Consider the following 20,622-nt stretch of genomic DNA (forward strand, 5'->3'; position numbering starts at 1 on the left):
GAAGGCTCAAAAATGGGCCTTAGATACTTTTTGTAGGTATCCCACACTCTCGCACAGCATCGCTTTCTAGCAGGCCCGTGTACATGATCGGTGGGTAAGACGTCAAAGACAGAAGGACTCTTGAATTAAGTTCCCAACTAACATATCTTCTACCACCAATTCCAAAGTCATATGGGAAAAGATTCGAAAGGTCAGTGGGTAATATAATTCTGTCCCTTTCTTGATCTTGCTCTGTGATGCCCAGGAAGTAGCTGATACTCTAGATGAAAACTTTTGCCAGGTATCTAGCACTTCTGCTTCATCCTTCACCTTCTTAGCCATCAAGACTTGGACAGAGTGATCACCTCTTTCCTTTCGAGCTGATTGTCTCTGAGACTATAATTGTCCCTTTACATTGATGGAACTCAAACTGGCCCTTCATTGGTCTGGCAGTACATCAGTCAGACCTGATGATGTACACTATGAAATGCTGTGCCATCTACCTCCTGCTTCTCTTGTTATTCTTCTGATTGTTTTTAACTGGATCTGACAGTAGAATATTTTTCCTGATGCCTGGCACCAGGATATTGTCCTACCTTTCTCTAAGCCTGGGAAGGATCCCAAGATTCCTTCAAACTACCATCCAAATGCTTTGATGTGCTGTCTCTGTAAGACCATAGAGAGGATGGTTAATGCTCATCTTGTTTGGTTCCTCAAATCAAACATTCTCCTCTCACCCACTTAGTTTGGGTTTTGACAACAGAGCTTTACCATGGACCACGTGGTAAGACTTGAAACGTCAATCAAAGAAGTCTTTCTCAAACAACAACATATTGTATCAATGCTATTTGTCACTGAGAATGCTTATGATACAACATGAAGGTACGGCATTTTGCGAAACCACCATATATATGGGTTACGTGGCTATTTGTATATATTTATTAAAAATGTTTTGATGGACAGGTGATTCCAAGTTTATGTGGGTTCGATAATTTCCCGTTATTTTCTACAGGAATTTGGAGTCCCTCAGGGCTGTGTTTTGAGTGTCACATTTTTCAGTATAAAGATTAATCCCATCATTGAAAAATTCCCTCTTACTGTTGCAAATGGGCTCTGTGTTAACGACTTTCACATCTCATGTCAGTCATCAAACATGAAGTATATTGAGCAGCAGCTACAGACTACCATCAATCATTTACTGAAGTGGACCATAGCAAACGATTTTAACTTCAATCTCACTCTAAAACTGTTTGCATGCACTTTTGCCACAAACAGGGAATTCACCCTGATCCTGAACTTCATATTGGTGAAGTTGTGCTATCTGTGGTCCCTGTGGGGCTTATCTTTGACAATAAGCTGACCTTTATACCACACATCATGCAACTATGGGTCAAATATACAAGAGCACTGAACATCCTCTGTATCTTATCTTCCACCACATGGGGAGAAGATCGATGTCCAATGCTAAAGATATATTGTGCTTTTATTTGATTGAACTATACTATGGGTCACTGGTCTATGGCTTGACCAGGACCTCGGCCGTAAAGATGCTGGACTCCATTCATCATCAGGTACTTCGGCTTTGCACTGGCGCTTTCTGCACTTCCCCATTTCAGAGCTCATACACAGAATCTCATAAACCTTCTTTACACCTCTGCTGTTTGCAACTGTCTTTACTATATGCTTCAAAACTTCGTTCCTTACCAAAGCATCCCACCTGAGGTTGTGTTTTCCTTCCTCAGTGGGTCATGCTTTTTCAGAACAGATGATCTGCTATTGCTTCTTTTGGCTTTTGTATACAGGTGAAGTTGGATGAATTGGGTCTGTCCTTGGATAACATTGCTGTATCCACTGGTCAGCCCATCCCATCATGGCTTATTGCAGTCTCCAAATGTGACCTATCTTTAAGTCATCTGAAAAAAGCAGACACTCCCGATTGGAAATAGTGTATGTTATTTGCTGAACATCTTTCGAACCATCCTTCCATTCCATAATAATATGAATAAATAACTAGATTTTATTTTGTTTAACGTTATGAAATCACTTATTTTGCTTATTATCATTAATATCATTGTTTTGCATGCCTACAGCAAAATCAGATGGGTATTTTGCACAACTAGACTTAGATATACTGTATAAAATACTGCAAATGTCCCTGACATATTTAAAAGCCAAATATTTTTCACTGAGAGTTGGTTTACATGGTTATCAAGACATAATAGATGTGGTGTTGTTACCTTTGTATTCAGCACATGTTAAATGCACATTTACAAGAGACCAACTGTCTTAATAGATAATTACTCTAAAAGAGATGAAGGTTTTTTAAAAGTGGAGTTTTAGACATATTTGTTTTATTTCAAAAGGCTGCTTTTCTACTGGTAAAATGTTGTACAAGTTTTGTAGGTGGTTGTATCTTACTCTAGGCATATATTTGTCTACTAATGTGTGTCAACAAAGCAACATACAAATTGGTTGGTTGGTTTGGTGTTTTATAGCACAAAGCAACTAGGATATCTGTGCCAAACATCCAGTAAAAAGTTAAAATTAAAGTAAAATTAGTAAAATCCATAAAAAAAATTAAGGTAAAACAAAGCAAACTTTAATTTTTGAAGTTAAAACATAAACAGCATTAAACCAATCTTTACATCTACTCTTCAGAGGTAAGAGAAAAATTATGGTTATACAAGTTGTAAAGGACTTTCTGTAGCATAATTGTAATTATCATAACTTTCCAGGATGACTAATGAGTAAGTGACATGTATTGCTCTTCTAGATAGAGACCCTTCTTTATTATGTTACCTACTGTTACCTGGGTTATATGGCCCACAATTATACTTTTCCCAAAACTGTTCCTGCCCAAGAATGATCCATTTTCAGTGGCTTCAATCTGCCGATGAAACACCAAACAATATAAAAATGTAGTTCTTATACATTCCATTCCATTATATTAGCTGTAGTTATCATGTGATATTCTGGCATTCATAATTTAAGGTATTCAACCCTCTGAATATCTTGTGAAAAGAGTGTTCACAAATATGAGGACATATTATGGAGATTTTTTAAAGGAAATTACTAATAGTATGAAATAATGCTACACTTGTTACTGGTATTGGATTATATTGTAAAAAAAAATTGTTAGCACCGCATAAGTTGATTTCATTAGTTTTATTTATGTGAAAGTGGTCTTAGAAGAGCATAGTGAAAGTTTGGTGTTCATAAGGAGAAAAAGGGAGAAGGTACACCTGAAGAGATTACGTGATCTCCTGTTTAAATTCTGGTTTTTTATGTAATGTTGTGTGGGTGTGAAAGCTAGAATTTTCATACTGCATAAAGATTAGGGAGAGAGTATTTGGAAGTGATTACAATACAGTAATAACATGCAAATGTTTACTGATGGAATGAATGAAAACTTCTGTATTTGTTCAAATCTGTTAGGAAATAATGCAGCCTATCTCTGTTATGAAATTTTCTATGTGGAACGTATAGTAGATGAAAAGTCCTTGTCCTGACACAGGGCATATTGCAACCAGTTACATGTTTTTCTTCATTAATAATTTTTAATATCATATTTTTTGTCACACTGGAGAAATTTCTTGGTATTTGAATAAAAAGTTTTGATTTTGCAAATAACATTTATGTTTGTAATGCTGAGGTTTCATTAGAATGCTTATTGAAAACCAATTGCTCGTTGTATAGTTTTATATTTCATCATATTAAAATGCTGTGTGCTTTTAAAAATGTGTAGTGACATTGCTTAACATAATATGATTTCTTAGCTGCAGTACATTTTTTTTAGTACAAGCTGTACTTGTACAATTCCACAATCTAATTAACCTCTATAATTGCTAGTGTGTGACGCATCATGTTATGCTTGATTTGTTGAAATTTAAGAAGTCATGAAAGCCAAAATGTATTTATTCAGGTATAATAGTTTGATTACTTGAGGGAGTGGAATTACCTAGCCTAGAGCCAATTACACAAAATTTATATGAAAGTAAAAATACCAATTCTATTTGAAACTTGATTTTTTTCTGAATAAAGTTATTTTCTGTTATATCACCAACATTTTAAATAAAAAACAAACAGAGACTATAAATTAAGAAATCAACAAATATTTTTTCCAGTTCTGTTGTCTATACATTTCATTTTATATGTTCATCACATTAGACTAAGAAAAATATCAAGTTATACTTTTGTTGCTAAGCGACATGACATAAAAGACATTATTGGAATATAGTATTACCAAAACACACTGGTCTTTTTGTTAATCTAACTGATATTTACCAATAATTATTCTATGAATACATCACTAATTCATTTGATGAATGATCTTAGTTCTCATTGGTTAACAAGGAATTTATCAAAGCTTGACTGCCTCGACTGCACTTTTCTGCCTCTTTGTCAGTCAAGCTTGATCTCACAAAATGTATTTATTTCAGTTAGCTATAAAATTTGAGGTTAAGATATACTATGGGGTGGGGATAGTTGAACCATTATTTTTTAATGGACTATACTCTAGTGATCTTATACAATGTATATTACACATTGTGGTGAATAGTCATTTATATGCACTAGTCTTTCAAGTAAATCCCATGCAGCCAGTTCTAAGAGACCATAAAATTTAATTTAACATTAGGGAGGCCCAAGTATTTTTTAATACACATCTTTGGATATATGGAGATTCTCTATGAAAATTTCCAAAACTTGAATTTAGACTATTGATTTTTAAGATTTTTTCAGTTAAACCTGAGAGCCCCACACACACAGATCAGTAGTTTCTTCAACTTTTTAAAATTCAAAAACTTTTTCTCTGTGTGTTTATAAAATATTCCATTTATTTTAACTTAGATTCCACTCTAAAATACATGTTTCAAATTCAACCATCGTAAGTTGAAATTACACAGATAGTCCTCGTGTAGCTTTGCGCAAAATAAAAAAAAAAAGTTGAAATTATTCCTCTTTTGCTTACTATATACAGTTTGGCTGATTAGGCTTAGTACATTCTTGAATTAAGATCTTACTTGTTTTTCAAAGCCACCAGTTTGAGTTTTAAGCTTTTATGTGAATAATAAGTAAGTGAAGGAACGTAATATTTTCATGATAAGAACTTATTGTAATTTTAATCATTTTTAGAAAAGTTAGACAGAACAGTTGATGTAGAAAAAAAGACAATGGAGATTGAAGAAAAAGGAGTCAAACTGAAACTTACAATTGTGGATACACCTGGGTTTGGAGATGCTGTCAACTGTGAGGAAAAGTAGGATATCTTCATTATTACATACACAAATATATGGCACAAATTATTAGAAAGTTACACATACACAACCAAAACTGGGTGTAAAACAGTTTTGTGTGTGTTAAGGTTTTAAACATGAATTTACTTTTTTTTGCAAAATTCAGAATTCTTATGAAGAATGCATGACTACTTTAAAACTGAAATTAGGAGTAATACATACTTAATATAATATTACTGTGAGACTTGAATAATTCAGTTCACATCTTTCTCTGCTGACTCAATACAGGTTTCCAATAAGTGTGTAAGTTGAGAAAATATATTTTTTATATTTTTAGAGATAATTTTGCATTATTTGTATGAATGCTTGAAAGCCTAATGTCTAGTTTGTTTTGTGTTTTTGAAAATGAATGAGTAACACAAAAGTGTTTGTGACTGAAACTGTATCCAAGTGTTTAAAAAATGAACGTTTTCATCTGGATTATGATTAACAGCTATATGTTTTATTAGAATTAGAAATTATTTATATTTTTCATGGACTTGCATTATTATATAAGTGTTTTTATGATTTTTTTAACAGAAAAATATTTTGAACAATTATATTTGAAACTGTTGTTTTATATCTATTTGTTCTTCTATGTTCATAATACAGTTGGATGGTGATAGAAAATTATATTACTGATCAGTTTAACCAGTTCTTCAAAGATGAGAGTGGACTTAACAGGAAAAACATAGTGGATAATAGGGTTCATTGCTGTCTCTATTTCATTCCTCCTTGGGGACATGGGTAAGTGCAACAGTAAAACTGTGGAAAAAAACTTGGAGTGAAGTTATTACTTACTGTTTTTGTTTTATTTCTCTGTGAAGACATAATCATGATGAACTAGACTGTAGAGGAACCAGTCAGATTTTCAGAGGGCCCTCCCATATAATTCTAGCAGTTATGGTGTACCACTTAATAATATTTCAACATGTGTTCATAAATTAAAACTGGTACCCCTTATCATTCTCAAATGGCTAAGTTGATGTAGAAAATCTTTATAAACACTGGATACATTTAGACTTCATACAATAAAACAGTAAGTGACGTTGGAAGGAGGAAAGTGGATGCTAAAGTTGAAATATTCTAAACTGAGAACATTAAAGGAGTCTGCAAAGGCTGCTAGAAATATCTAATCAGTATATTCTATTCAAAGTGCCAGTTGAATAAAAATGAACAATTCTTGGAAAGTGTATCTGTGAAAAATAATCTCTAATCTTTAATTTTGCTTATATAAATATCAATTTGATCACATCATCATATTGTCATAATAGTAGTTGAGTTGTGTTGATATTCATATTTATTATAGGCCTACCTGAAAAACGATCATTCTTTTCGCACAAAAATAATAAAATTGTCAGCTGGAATTGATACAAGAACCAGTATTGTGGGAAACTTGTAAGCCTACGAGTTCTACAGTGTATTATGTTAAGATTAATGGGTTTGTTTTGCCTAACAATTTAATTGGTGAATATCATTGGTAAAAAAGATTTGCCAAATATCACCAGCAGTAATATGATTGATCAGCTATCACTAGTTTTGTATTTCAGGTGCAAGATTATTAGATTCTCAGTATGTTAGATACAAATAATCATTTTGTATGCAACCTATCCAGCAGAATGCTTAACAGGCTCTCAAATAAAAAGCCATATGTGTATTATAGGGTATGCAGTTAATTAGTCATAATATTTGAAATTTTGAAACCATCTTGCAAGGAAATAAAAAAACTACAAAACATAGTTTTGCATCTACATAATTTATTTTTTATTTTCTTAGTATCAATATTTCATAATATTTGTATATTATGGACAATAATATATATTTTCAACAATAAAAATAATATATTGGGGGTTGCAAAAGAACTTTATAAACATACCAAAAAATAATATTAAATATTAAAATAAACCTCCAATTTTGAGGAGGGCAGTCTCAGTTACTTAAGTAATGCACTGGCCATCACATAACATTCACATATTGTTGTCTCAACTGTTATTATTTATACACCTGACATGGCCATGTGGATAGGGTGCTCATCTTGTACCCTAAGGGTTTCAGGTTTGAATCCCAGTCACACCAAACCTGTTTGTCCTTTCAGCCATGTTTGCATTATAATGTGAGGGTCAATCCCACTATTCATTGGTAAAGTAGTAGCTCAAGAGTTGGTGGTGGATGGTGATGACTAGCTCTCCCTCTAGTCTTACAATGCTAATTAGGGACAGCTAGTGCAGATAGCCCTCTTGTAGTTTTGTATGAAGTTAAGAAACAAACAAAGAATTATTATTTACTTTGATTTTCTTTAATAATATAAATCACTCATTAAAGTTTTATAACAAGTTACAGCACTGTGCAAAAGTATTAGGACACAGTCATAATATTCGTATTTAGTGCAACAGAAACTTGGCAGAAGTGCTTGACTTTGACAAATACTTAATATTTTGTGTGACTCTCTTTTGTTTTAATAACTGCAGACAATGTTTCAGGCATTGATGCAACATTTTTAGTCAGTGTTATTTGGGATTTTACTTGAAATGCCTCTAATTCACCCCCATAAAATTTCTTTGGAAGTAACTTTTGATTTGTCAAGTTTTTAATCTATCAAATTCCAGATCTGCTCATTTGGCTTTAGATGGGGTGCTGTGGGTACCATAGCACCATTTTGAATAACTCCAACAGCTTCTTTCTTAACTAAGTAATTTCTGTACAGGTTGGATGAGAGTTTGGGGTCATTATCTTCTTGGTAGTAGAGTCCTTTACCCAAAACATACAAACCATTGGATATACTATGACAGATCAGTATCTGATGGCACTTGCTCTGGTCTGTTATTTCATTTATTTTGCAAATATCTTCTATCATCTCAGCAGAAAAATACTTACAAACCATCACACTGCCTCCTCAATGCTTCATGATAGGTGCAATGCATTGAGGTAAATAGCTTTCACCTTTCTTTCACTGGACATACAACTTTTGCTTTGAACCAGATATTTCAAACTTGAACTCATCTGTCCATAATACCCATTTACAATCATCAACAGTACAGTTTTTTTTTTTGTAATTTTTCAACAAATTTCAGTCTCTTGGCAATATTTGAAGATTAAACAAAAAGTTTTTAACTAAATATTCTATTCTCATTGAGTTTTCTTGATACTGTAGATGTGGACACTTTTCTGTCATGTGGTACATGGTTGTTTATCTCATGCTTGAGATCAGTGGTAGTTTTCTTCTGTCCCAAAGGCTCCATAAACAATGATATTTAACATGAGTATTATTGAGTTTAGGAGTTCTGTGTCTTCCTTTCCTGTTTTTAAATTTACATTTCTTGGTCTTACTATCTAGAGTGTACTTGACACTGTTTGCAGAGCGTTTCATGTCAGAAGAACAAAGACTTGTATAAAAGCTTCACATGGTTCTGGTTGGACTTTTCAAAATATTCCTTTTCATTTGTAACATGACAACAAAACTTTATATATAATGTTAAACACTGTTTTTATCAAGGTTTATTTATGGAGCACTATTAAATTGATTTATTCTAACATGTACCAATACCTTATGCTAGCTCCTTGCTAGTTTCTTTCTGTATATAGTTAAGACACTGCATATGATATTGTGAAAGTTATTTTAAACCTTAAAATTGATCATTATGTTCATTCATTGGTATAAGTGTTATGGGAATTCTAAAGAATGATAAGTATTCTCTCCCTCATTGATTCATTTGTCAAGAGGTGTCAGTGAAGCATTACAGTAGTGTTGAAATTTACATTCATGTAGCGGGGAAGAATTAACCACATAAAATGGAAAGAATGACAAAATACTCTCTTGTCCTAATACTTTTGTACAGTACTGTGTATATGCCAAGGGTACACTTTGGCTCCAACCTCTGAATGGGAGTACGTGGCAATAATAGGTTAGGAGTCACTACATAGGTTACGGCCCCCAGTGGTGCAGTGGTATGTCTTTATACTTACAGTGCTAAAAAAGTTGGTTTCAATACCTGTTGTGGGCAGAAGACAGATAGTCCATTGTGTAACTTTGTGTTTAGTTCAAAACAACAACATAGGTTATGAATAATTTGTTTATGTTTAAGAGAGATGTTAATAATGCCTTATGAAGTAAATATTCAGTATTCTAAGAACTTAGAGCAGGGGTCAGCAACTTCTTTCAATGCAGGGGCTAGAGGCCATGTCTGCGAGTGGATGAAGGGCCACATTAAGTTACAAACTTGAATTCTTTCTTAGGACCACCACAGGCCAGGTGGATGTGATATTTCATTTGGGGACAGAGGGCCGGATGATTTCGGCTGGCAGGCCATAGGTTGCCGACCCTTGACCTAGAGTATGAAAACGCTAATTCAGCTGTAGTAACTGGTAGCACAGAATACTGTTATAATAAATATTTTAGATATATAAACTTGCAGTCTTGTTAAGTTTGTCGTTAATTATATTTTCAATGTTTTAATTTAAATATTAGCTAGAGAGTATGTAACATGAAGTCTAGATACATAGATTGATACCCAGATATAGGTACATTAGTTGGAAATATGAGTACGCAATTAAGATGTGATAGAAAATTCCATGAAGTATTCAGTGTGTGAAAGATTGAGTAATGTTGATCAGTAAATTAAATTTGTTATCAACTGAATAAATTTCTCAAACGTTATTAGAGTATTAGACCTACAGTAATTTAAGAATTCATGTTGAAAATGTTTTTATGTGTGAACTTAGGCTTTCAACTTGTGTCAAAGTTTGACAACATGTAAAAAAATGTTATTAAGGAAATCAACTAGTTTGTTATCATTATGTGAATTGATTTAATAAAAAAAGACTTAAGATGTAATAAAAATTTTTGATTTGTACTTTTTAAATTTGTTTATTTCAAAGGGAGAAATTTATAGATATATGTCTGTTCTCAATGAAAATTTTATACATATATTGTTGTAATGTGTTTTTTGTTGGGCAGGTTTTATTAGATTGCTTGGTGAAAGTAATGCCAGATCTAGTTCACTTCAAAATAACCATTTAGTTTATTTCTTCCTTAACTTATGCCACAAGCTACTGTCTCTGATACACATTTATTGGAATGGGATCACAAATAATGTTTTTACTTTCATCAGAAATGTCATTGATTGATAATAACCATCAATAACTTATTGATTAACTTTATTCAATCAATCTTCTATTAATCAACAACTAATGAACTCACATGTTGAATTCTCAATCACTAATATATAAATACTTCACTGACTGACTGGTATTCTACAAGTTACTTACTCATATTTATAAATAATCTCTTTCTAGATCTTAGTAGAATTAATTAGAGTACACATGATTTTTAGTATCTAGTAAACATCTAAATTAAAGCATTGCACATTTAGTTTACAATAATCCCTTAAATGAAACCTTCATGTACTTACAATACTTATTTTGAGCTTTATGGATACCTTTATATTATTCTGTTTTAGACCATTCAAGAACTCTTGTAAAATATGATGAAACTTTACTAATTATAAACTTAAATTAATTTAATTAGGAGCCATAAAAATTGTATTCTTTATTTTTCTTCTGTTCTGTCTCAAAACATAAACTGGGAGATTTATTTTATGCGTAAAGTATTATTGTAAAAATTATGCAAACATAAAGATCTTTCAAAATGCACATCTCTAAAAGAAAGTGTGAGACGTGCTAATACTGTGTTTAGATTAGGATTCAGTAGCATAAATATTTAAGTATCTTGGTTTATTTCACTTCTACACTAGACTTTCACTCTTAATGTAAAATGTATCAAAATAATAAATTTGAAAATTGATCATCTAAAAACATATTAAATGAAAGTGTGTTTGTTTTACAAACTCTTTTTTTTTATTACCAGGCTTCGACCCTTGGACGTTGAATTCATGAAACGTCTGCATCAAAAAGTAAACATTGTTCCTGTAATAGCAAAGGCAGACACACTTAACACTAATGAAATCCGTAGACTGAAGGATAAGGTTAGTTTTGTTTTTGTTGAAGAAACAAAATGTTCTCATTATTTAACAACTTACTGTAACATCTCTCAATGTTTTTCTTACTATTTTCTGAAGGGAAAGAAAAATATGAATGTTCTATCTTGAGTGTCAGCTTGTATTTAGTTGTTACATCAGTTTTAAGAGATATTGCCTTCATCAAATAGCCATTATATCAAAGCTAAAGACATACTAATATTAGGGTAATCTTAAAGCAATAAATGTAGTCCATACTGTTTTAGTCTCTCTTTTTCCATTAATATATATTATACCATAGTGAATTAATAGTTTTCTAAGCTGTAATTCATGGAGAAAACATTTATAGTTCATGCAGATGGTGACACTTTAAAAACTATTAAAATGAGTAGTATAGATAAGGCTTACTGTTGAATAAAATCATCCTTTTACTCTAATAAGAGTACTGAATAATTTAAAATTATTGTTTGTAGTATTCTGAAATCTTACAGCATATTAGGATATCAAGGAATGAAATAATATTCAAAAGACAATTAACATAAACGTATTTTTGGAAGTTACTAGTGGCTGCTTAGTTTCATTGGAAGAATTGCTGATAGGAAATGCTGTAATTGATTTATCAATATGAAATTAACTTTCAATTAAATAAAAAACTGTATGATATGTCATAAGACGTCTAGAAATTTTTACTTGATATACATGGATTCCAAAAGTCTATTTCTAAAGGTTTTTCTTCTAATTATAAAGCACGTGATATCATTCATTTGTGATAGTTAAGTTTATGAAAAAGCACGTGATGATAGGATATTATGTAAACCATCTTTTAGTAAAACTTCTCTCGGCTGAATTGGGCCAAACAAGGTCTGAGTGATTATGGTGCAAAACTTTGAATCCAAAGCTCTGTGGTTCACATCCTCTTGCTAAAAAAAAAAGCTGTGTTCTACACTTTAAGGGACATGGATGAAATTATAAGTCACAGTTAGGTCCTACTGTTTCATCAGAGTGGTAAAAGAGTTGGCAGTGGACGGTGTTGATTAATTTGGCATTCCATCAATTATAATACTTTAAATTCAGTGATAACTAAGAGACAGTCTTTTTGTACTGTTACATGAATATCAAATAAACCAAAATCTGTCTGTGTAATACCTTTTTCACTTAGTCCATGTCATTGAAATTTTTACTATTGCTTGCAGTATAATATACTGTAATTCTATTTATAAATGTATTAAACATAACTTAGAATGACATTCTAATTAGAAAATTATTTTGTGTAAGTATTTGTTAATGTATTTTATTAATTGAAACATGAAAGTTATATTTTATAATTCACAGTCCTGAGAGACAGTTTCTATCCGATTGTTTCATGGTGTCAATGTTTGTTCAAGATGAAGGGGAGGTTCTGTTTGTACAAGTTACCTTCTTTAGTATCCAAACATCCAGCTATGTGTGTGTGTATCATATTATAATCTGTGAGCTTGAGAAGAATATTCTGTGCAATTGAAAGCTGATTGGGTTGGAAACACCATGCACTGGTTTGGTCTTTGGTTCCTGCAGACAGGTGGCTCTGTAAGGATCATTAAGTAGTTTGTTTTGCCAACTGAGCATCTTCATTGTATTTATTCTATATCTGGTGTTTTGATATTGGGCTCTTGAAACCCTGGCATTATAGGACTGACACTCTAGTAAGTGTGGTTGTTGGTCAAGGAATTGTAAATTTCTTTAATAGATAACTTTATTTTTAAAGCTTAGAAAGGCACCTTGAAAATATCCTAAGTGTACGAATAAGAACACTTTAATCCAATACACTTTTTGAAACAGGCAGTTGTCCATCACTTCCTATTTGACAAATCTCTGGATAAGGAGTCACCATTTTCTCTCCAGAAATTGCATGGTTCCCTGGCAGGATTACCATTAAAGACATTTTCAAAACATACTTATCATCCACTGACACATAAGTTATTGTTCATTATTGGCTTTGCCTATCTAAGCATTGGTCTTGCCTGCTCCAGTCTTTTATACCCAACATGAATGCTTCTGGCAATATCTAACTTAAAATTTCTCCACCCATGTCCATGCGCTCTCTGTCCTGGTACTGTATAAAAGCTCATTACTCAGATAATGTAATCACTTTTTCTCAACAGAGCATTGGTTATGGTTTTCTTTGAAGTGTTTATTGTTCTGTTTTGGATTGAGATTTTGGAGATGCCTTGTGGATTTCAGTATAATTATAATTTCCTTTTAAAAAAATCTAACTAAATTAAGTGTGATATTTGAAGGTATAAATTTCAAATTTACTATTATCAGCACATTGGCTAATCCATTTTCTCCTATTTCTCCTTTGTTATCTAGTGTGTACACATGGTTGTGAAGGGAGCACTTTCAGTTGAAGCTGTCTGTGTTTCGACCTGTTGGAAGATAGAGACATATATTCAACCCGGGGTGTTTTCTTCTAGAGATTCTGAAGTTGCCTCTTTTGTTGATCTTTGGAAGAATTTGGACTCTGTTTTCTGATGCCTTTCTTTAGTAAATTGGCTTCTCATGAATCCAGTTTGGATCAAACACTTACTCCTTTTCTTCAATTAATTTCTTGAGTTTGTAGGACTTAAAGGATTTCCTAAATGCACCTTGAGCCTATTCCTTCCTTGCTGATGAAAAGTTAGCAGGAATTATTTAGTTTCTTTTCCTACTTCAGCTGATATTCCTGGTACATTCTGGGAGATTTACTGTTTCATTACATGACAGGATAGAAAGGCCTTGTACCTTCATTCATCTATTTGCATGCTTTAGATTTGCACCTCTGGGTGGATGTATATTTTGTTTCCACATATATTTTCCCATAAAAAAAGAAATTTTGCAGCCTATCAATGATTCCCATTTCACTTTGCAGTCAAATGGAGTCTTCTTCTGACTTCTGTCTTGGTCAGATGGACTTCTTCTGTGCCTTCAGTAAAGATACTTTGATAGAGTGAGTTCGTCTACCTGTTGTAGCCTTTTGTGTTTTCCGTGTGCTTCTTTTTATTGTCAATTGTCGGTTGATGTCCAAGGGTGTTTCAAATTGACATAATTCATTTGCTTTTTTGTTGTTGTTCACCTCTAGATCTTCTTTGGCTCTAGCAGCTGATTAGATCAAACTTTATTTTCAGGTCAACTGAGATCAACAGCACCACTATTGGCCAAGTTGGGGGGGGGGGTCAGTTAGAGTGAGGTTACTACTATTGATAGATACTTGGTATTCATTCAGCTGCAGATCTGTGAGTATTTCAGATTCTGGTATTGAAATTGGTCTTATCCTTCAATTATCCCCACCCTGTGCCAGGTGGTAGTCGACTTGGAGTGAGCAATGCAATAACAAACTTTTCCAGATAAAACCCTCTGTTGGGCTTTGGCTGTCTTCTTTCCATAAGGATCAAAAAGAAGAATTCATTCTGTCATGCAGTCAATACGACCCTGAACGACGGCACCATTTCAGACAAGTATTGTCCACAGTTTTACCTCTAATGCTAGATAGTGTCATTGGTAATAGTGATACTGTCCACCTTTCAAATGTTTTTAGTTTTTTAAATGCCATTGACCTTTTTAACACTATTTAATTTTTATTTAAAAAATTGAAGTTTGTTTTAACATGGTTCCTTTTTACAAATTTTAATAATTTTACTTTATTTTTAATTTTTTACAAGTTGTTTGGTGCAGATAGCCTTGTTGCTTTGTGCCATGTAACACCAACAAACAACTAACCAACCAATTCTCCACCTCTGTTACTCTGTGGTATTTTCACCTTCATGTGAACAGTGGGGTGTGGATTTTCATTTTATGGTTATCAGAGTTACTGGCCATGGGGTGATAGTAACAATTAATTCAATACTTCAAGGATCCTATTCATGTTTATTTGTTGTGCTTGGGACAAGGGGGAGATTGGTGGACGATCATCATTCGTATCTCAGTTCATTCTTCGATCATCCCAAGTCCATGATGGTGTCCTTTCTCATCCTTCATTGGCATTCTTAACCAGGTCTGTGGCCATCCTGGTTTAAGATTGCTGAGGCATTTCTCCACATTTTCATAATTAATTCATCTTGCCTTTCACTGTATTTTGTGAAATACAGAGATCTAGCCTTTGATCTAGCATCAACACCATATGTTTTCTGTTGGGTTGTACAAGTTTTAATAATGTTTTAAGCCTGGCTCAGCCACCTCTCATCCACTCCCAGCTTATGAAACAGGAAAACAGGCTCTTACTTACAGTAATGGTTCTGTCTCTTTGGGTTTGTGGGTTTCTCTCAAATTTCTGAATTTTGGGATGAGGACACACACTTTCCTTTCAATATTCTCAATGTAACTAATGAATCTGCAACTTCTATCCACTGGATTTTCCAGTTTCTTTCATTAAGAGCAACATCTTAGTTTTTGAGTGGTGGTTTATTTAGATCAACTCTATCATATTTTGTTTAATTTTAATGTGTTTTGTTTATGGCTTAAAAATCTATGGTTATAATATCATTTATCAGAGGTTGGAATTTGCTGTTTTTAACGCAGTTCATCCTCATGATTTTGTTTACTTATTTGGCTTCATTTGGATGTAATTATTTACTTAACTAATATATATATATGTATGTATGTGTGTGAGAGATATTTCTATTCAGAGATGAGGTGTGTTTATGTAATTCAGAATATATGAATGGAGGACACATTTTCATTCTGTGTCAATAATTTATATTTTCTTGCTGTCCAACAGGCAATAGTACTAGACCTAGATCTCTCACAGGAGGTTATCCTCAAGAGACATTTCATCAATTTCACAGTGGACCCTTAAAGTTACTGTTATGGAGACGAGCATTTTTGGGGCTGTTTGTAAAATTTGGTTATTTCTCTACAGGGCTTATTCTGTATGAGCCATCTGGTTTGCCACTTTCTTATGGGGGGGATTCTTTCAGAATTGTTTCTGGAAGGGGGGAAGGATGGTTATATTTGTGACTAATTTGATGCAGGACATTTGAATGCCAAAGACTGATATATAAATATATGTATATGTATGTATATATAAATATATAAAAATATGGCCTTATTTTTTCACCAAATATCCTTTTACAAGTATGGTACAGTTGTAGTAATTTAAGAATAAATCCCATAAATTTGTAAAACAATCTACGGTGTGTTCCTCCATCCTACAGAAATAAAACTTATGGATACAGGTTATCATAGTAAGTGATATAAAATCATAAGACAGTTGGCTAACATTAATTAAATTGACAATTAACCTGCAATTCCATTCCTTCTCTGCAGTTACAAAAAAATTTGATTTGTAAAGTTCATATACTCAAGAGGTATTTTGCAAAGTATAAAAGGAAAAAGTGTATTTCAGCCCAGGTTTTAAAAATTTCATGATGTATTATGTAGATTTTACGTGAATTGGAAGAAAATGAGGTTCATGTTTACCAGCTTCCTGAGTGTGACAGTGATGAAGATGATGAATTCAAGCAGCAAGATAGAGAGCTAAAAGTAATCTGTTCAGGTTATATTCTGTGTGTGTGTGTTTAGCATGCTTTGTATTATATACCTTTTTATAAGCAGTTGAATTAATTGGTTTTGAAAATATTTTGATACATTAACTATCCTTGCAGTGTTGCTTGTAAAACTTTCAGTGTGTTAAAGCCACTAAAACATTTAAAAATATGCATTTCATTATTAATTGATTTTTTTTTCTTTATTGTTGTACAAATTGGTAAGATTTAGCTTCAATCAATGTGTTATTGTTAACTGATTGCAATAATGGAACTTCTTTCAACAGATATAAATAATATCAAAAATTAAAAGCTTCTACTGTCAGTGATTAATCTGCATTAGTCAGTGCAATAAAGTATACAAGACTACAAACTAAAATTTTAATACCCAACAACTGAAAACAAGAGATTCCAAATTATAATCTTTGGGTTAAGAATTCACATGATTTACTTCATATATTACAAACGTATAGGTCTAAATACATTTCGTGTTCTTTAACAATGACACAAACTAAACTACACAACCAGGAGGAAATGTGTGTAATAAAATAACATTCACTTTAATAGAAACCTCCTCTCAAGATAAATTCCAGTACATGGTGAGGAGACCTTCCAAAGAAGGCCCTGTACTTTCAGTTTACCTCCTCTGGAATCTGAACATTCACCCATGTGTTTGCCATGTATGGCAACCTGTGAATGGAGGAGAGGATCCTGGTGGTTGAAGGGTCCAACCCTAACACACCACTTTGGCCTTGAATCCCTGTAGACAGGCAGCCTTGAGGCGGCCTCCCAGGGTCAATCGGCTGGTCCACTTGGGCTAGGGTCAACCAAGTACCAGTGTTGGATGTTTTCAACAGGCATTGTGGACATTGTATCTGATGCTGGTGTTTGGAATTTAGTGCTCACAAAACCATGGTGTTGATGCAGCATGTCCTTCTTTGGCATTGTAGTATATCCCCTCCTAGGGCTCTATGGTGGCTGGGGTAAGTGGGCACTAAAATGCATTCTGTTTAATATGGATACCCCATTTGAAGAAAAACAACAACAGATAATTGATAAATGACCACTGTTTCCTGGTCACCATCACAGTTAGATTCCACACCTCAATTTTGGATTTTGCATTGATTGTCTGATTAATTCTTAGGGCAGATGTCTCCTTTTTTCATTCAAAAGGGATTAGAGAGGCTTGCTGGCTCTCCCAAGTCAGTCAGAAAGTTGCATTCCAAAGTCATTTTGATGGAAACATCTACACCACACCATACCAAACTCCTGAAAACGAAGGCCATTGGGGATATACCCATCAAGAATACTCTCCAAGCTACTCTGAATTCCTCAAGAGAAGTTATTGTTGAAAAGGATTTAAAGAACATTCATGAGTCTGAGATGCTTGCTGGTTTCTCCAGCCAAAGACTTTCTATGGTGCACTGTATCTCCCCTGATAAAGATGGAATAACGCTACCTACAAGTGTTCTTTTTTCAACATTTGCATTGCCACGTCTACCTGCCACCATCAAGGTAGGTATCTGAACTGTAAAATATGATCATGTATTTCAAACTCTCTCCAATGTTTCCAGTTCCAGCAATTTGGTCACTCAAAGGCATCTTGTCATGGTTCTTTAACATGTGCTTATTGTGATGGCAAAGACCATGATATCTGCCAGTGTGAACTAGAACCTTACTGTGTTAACTGTAATGGTTTTATCCCTCTTATTTTCATTCTTGCCCTGACTGGCTGGAGAAGAAAGAGGTGGAACAACATCTCCTACCCAGAGACTTGGAAGTTACTGCTCCCTCACTCCATCTCCACTGCTACTGTGGGAGTGCAGACAGATCTTTTTGTGCTTCCAACAGAGTCCTTCTTCAACCATGTGAAGAATTTTTTGCTCTCCTGGTTAAAAGAGTTGACAAGCCAACATCTTTGCCTGTCTCTGTTCCTACCAATCCTTCCAGTGGTTCCCCAGATCCAGTTCTGTTGGCTTTAGCTCCTGGCACCTGTTGGGTTCCATCTACTTCTTCAGCTCAGAAGTGCAGAATGACAATTTGTGCCTTCAGTTGCTGGAATCTTAGTTCACCAACAGAGACTTACCCACTCAACCCAGGACAGGATCCATGGAGTTCAACAGACCTCCCTTTTCTAAAGAAAAATGACATGGTTGAAAACAGAAAGGCTCTCCATCCATTTCTCCCCCACCTAAGTAAAAATAGCCACTTTGATACAGTGGAACGTTGAGTTTTCCATTCTAATTTGGATAACATCAGGGCACTGATTGATTCTTATCATAGTGTATCTTTTTTTACAAGAAACGTTTTTGAAACTTGCTTATACAGTTACCTTTTGGGAGTTTTCCTTGTACTAAAATAACAGGTTGTGTGATGGATGAGTGCATGGTGGGATGGCACTGATGGTCAACCAGCATGTGCCTACCCTGTCTTTGCCACTCAATACACCCTTGGAGGCCATAGCTGTCTGTGTTTCCTTGAGTGGTACCATCACTGTTTGTTCTCTTTACCTGTCTCTTGAAGAGATTTGTGATCAATCAGACCTTGATGGTCTTATTGAGTAATTGCCATTTCCCTTTTTAATTTTGGGGAACACTAATGGGCATAATCTACTCTAGAATTTGGCTGATATTGATGGGGGGGGTTTGTTCCATAGAGTGTATACTCTCAGAGCACAACCTTTCTGTCTTCAGTAATGGTTCCTATACTTATCTTCATACACCTAGACAGTCTTTTACTGCCTTTTGCTCTTCTATCACTTTTCTTAGGGGGTTGGTTGACAGTGACCCACAGGGCAGTGATCATTTTCCTATCATTTTGAGGAAGACTAAACGTGGTCAATGCCACGTCATCTCCATGCCTTAGTGGAAGCTGGACCAGACCAACTGGTCCTATTTCAGTGCTCTTTTGGAATTTGACCCTGTCATTGTCTGTAAGCCATCAATACATGACTGTGTAGCAACAGTGACTGGCTGTATTGTCCAGGCAGCTGCTCAATCTATTCCTAAAACCTTGACAAATGTTTCAGTGGTATTCTCATCTGTGATGCAGTCTTGCCTGCCAAATGGCAAGGAAGGCTCACAAATGGGCCTGGGATTCCTTTTGTAGGTAAAAGCTTTTCTTGTGCATCTAGCACTTCTGTTTTATCCCCATTTTCTTGGCTATCAAGTCTCAGCAGAGCAATCTCATTTTTCTTTCAGACTGATTGTCTCTATAACTGTAATCTTCCCTTTACACTGATGGAACTCAAAGTTGTTCTTCATCAGTCTAGCAGTGCGTTTGTTAGACCTGATGATATTTACTACAAGATGCTGCACCATCTCTCTCCTGCCTCTCTTGCTATTCTTCTGATAGTTTTAACCTGATTTGGCAGGAGAATGCTTTTCCTGATGCTGGGCACTGGGCTATTGTTTTCCCTATTTCTAAGTGTGGGAAGGATCTCTAGATTCCTTCAAATTATCATCCAGTTGCTTTGATTAGTTGTCTCTGTAAGACCTTAGAGAGTGTGGTTAATGCTCATCTTATTTAGTTCCTTGAATCAAACAATGCCCACCTGTGTAGGTTCTGATGGTAGTGTTCCACCATGGACCACCTGATTTGACTTGAAACGTTGATCAAAGAAGCCTTTCTCAAGTGGCAACATCTTTTATCTGTGTTCTTTGACCTTGAGAATGCTTATGATAGTACGTGAGAGGTGTGGCTGAAGTTATGTCATTTTGTGAGGCCTCCACTCATATGAGTTGTCTGGCAATAACCAACTTTTATGCATAACTTTTTAATGTAGTGGTGATTCCAACTCCATGTGGGTTCAATGCTTTCCCATCCTTACCCACAGGAACTTGGAGTCCCCCAGGGCTGTGCCTTGAGGGTCACACTTTTCACTGTCAAGATTAATGCTAT

At 34.3% G+C, this 20,622-nt stretch overlaps 1 protein-coding gene across 8 annotated transcripts in view; it reads left to right on the plus strand.

The window, feature by feature from the left end:
• LOC143239764 (septin-2-like) overlaps nt 1-20,622 on the plus strand; it is an 84,597-nt gene that overhangs the window by 41,701 nt on the left and 22,274 nt on the right. For all 8 annotated transcript variants that reach the window (XM_076481243.1, XM_076481245.1, XM_076481242.1 and 5 more), the window contains exons 4-7: nt 5,113-5,236; nt 5,865-5,999; nt 11,116-11,233; nt 16,619-16,720. In XM_076481243.1, the coding sequence (XP_076337358.1) occupies nt 5,113-5,236; nt 5,865-5,999; nt 11,116-11,233; nt 16,619-16,720 (479 nt within the window). The remainder of the gene's footprint in view (nt 1-5,112; nt 5,237-5,864; nt 6,000-11,115; nt 11,234-16,618; nt 16,721-20,622) is intronic.

Source organism: Tachypleus tridentatus, chromosome 13, assembly GCF_004210375.1.
Source record: "Tachypleus tridentatus isolate NWPU-2018 chromosome 13, ASM421037v1, whole genome shotgun sequence".
Classification (NCBI taxonomy): Eukaryota; Metazoa; Arthropoda; class Merostomata; order Xiphosura; family Limulidae; genus Tachypleus; species Tachypleus tridentatus.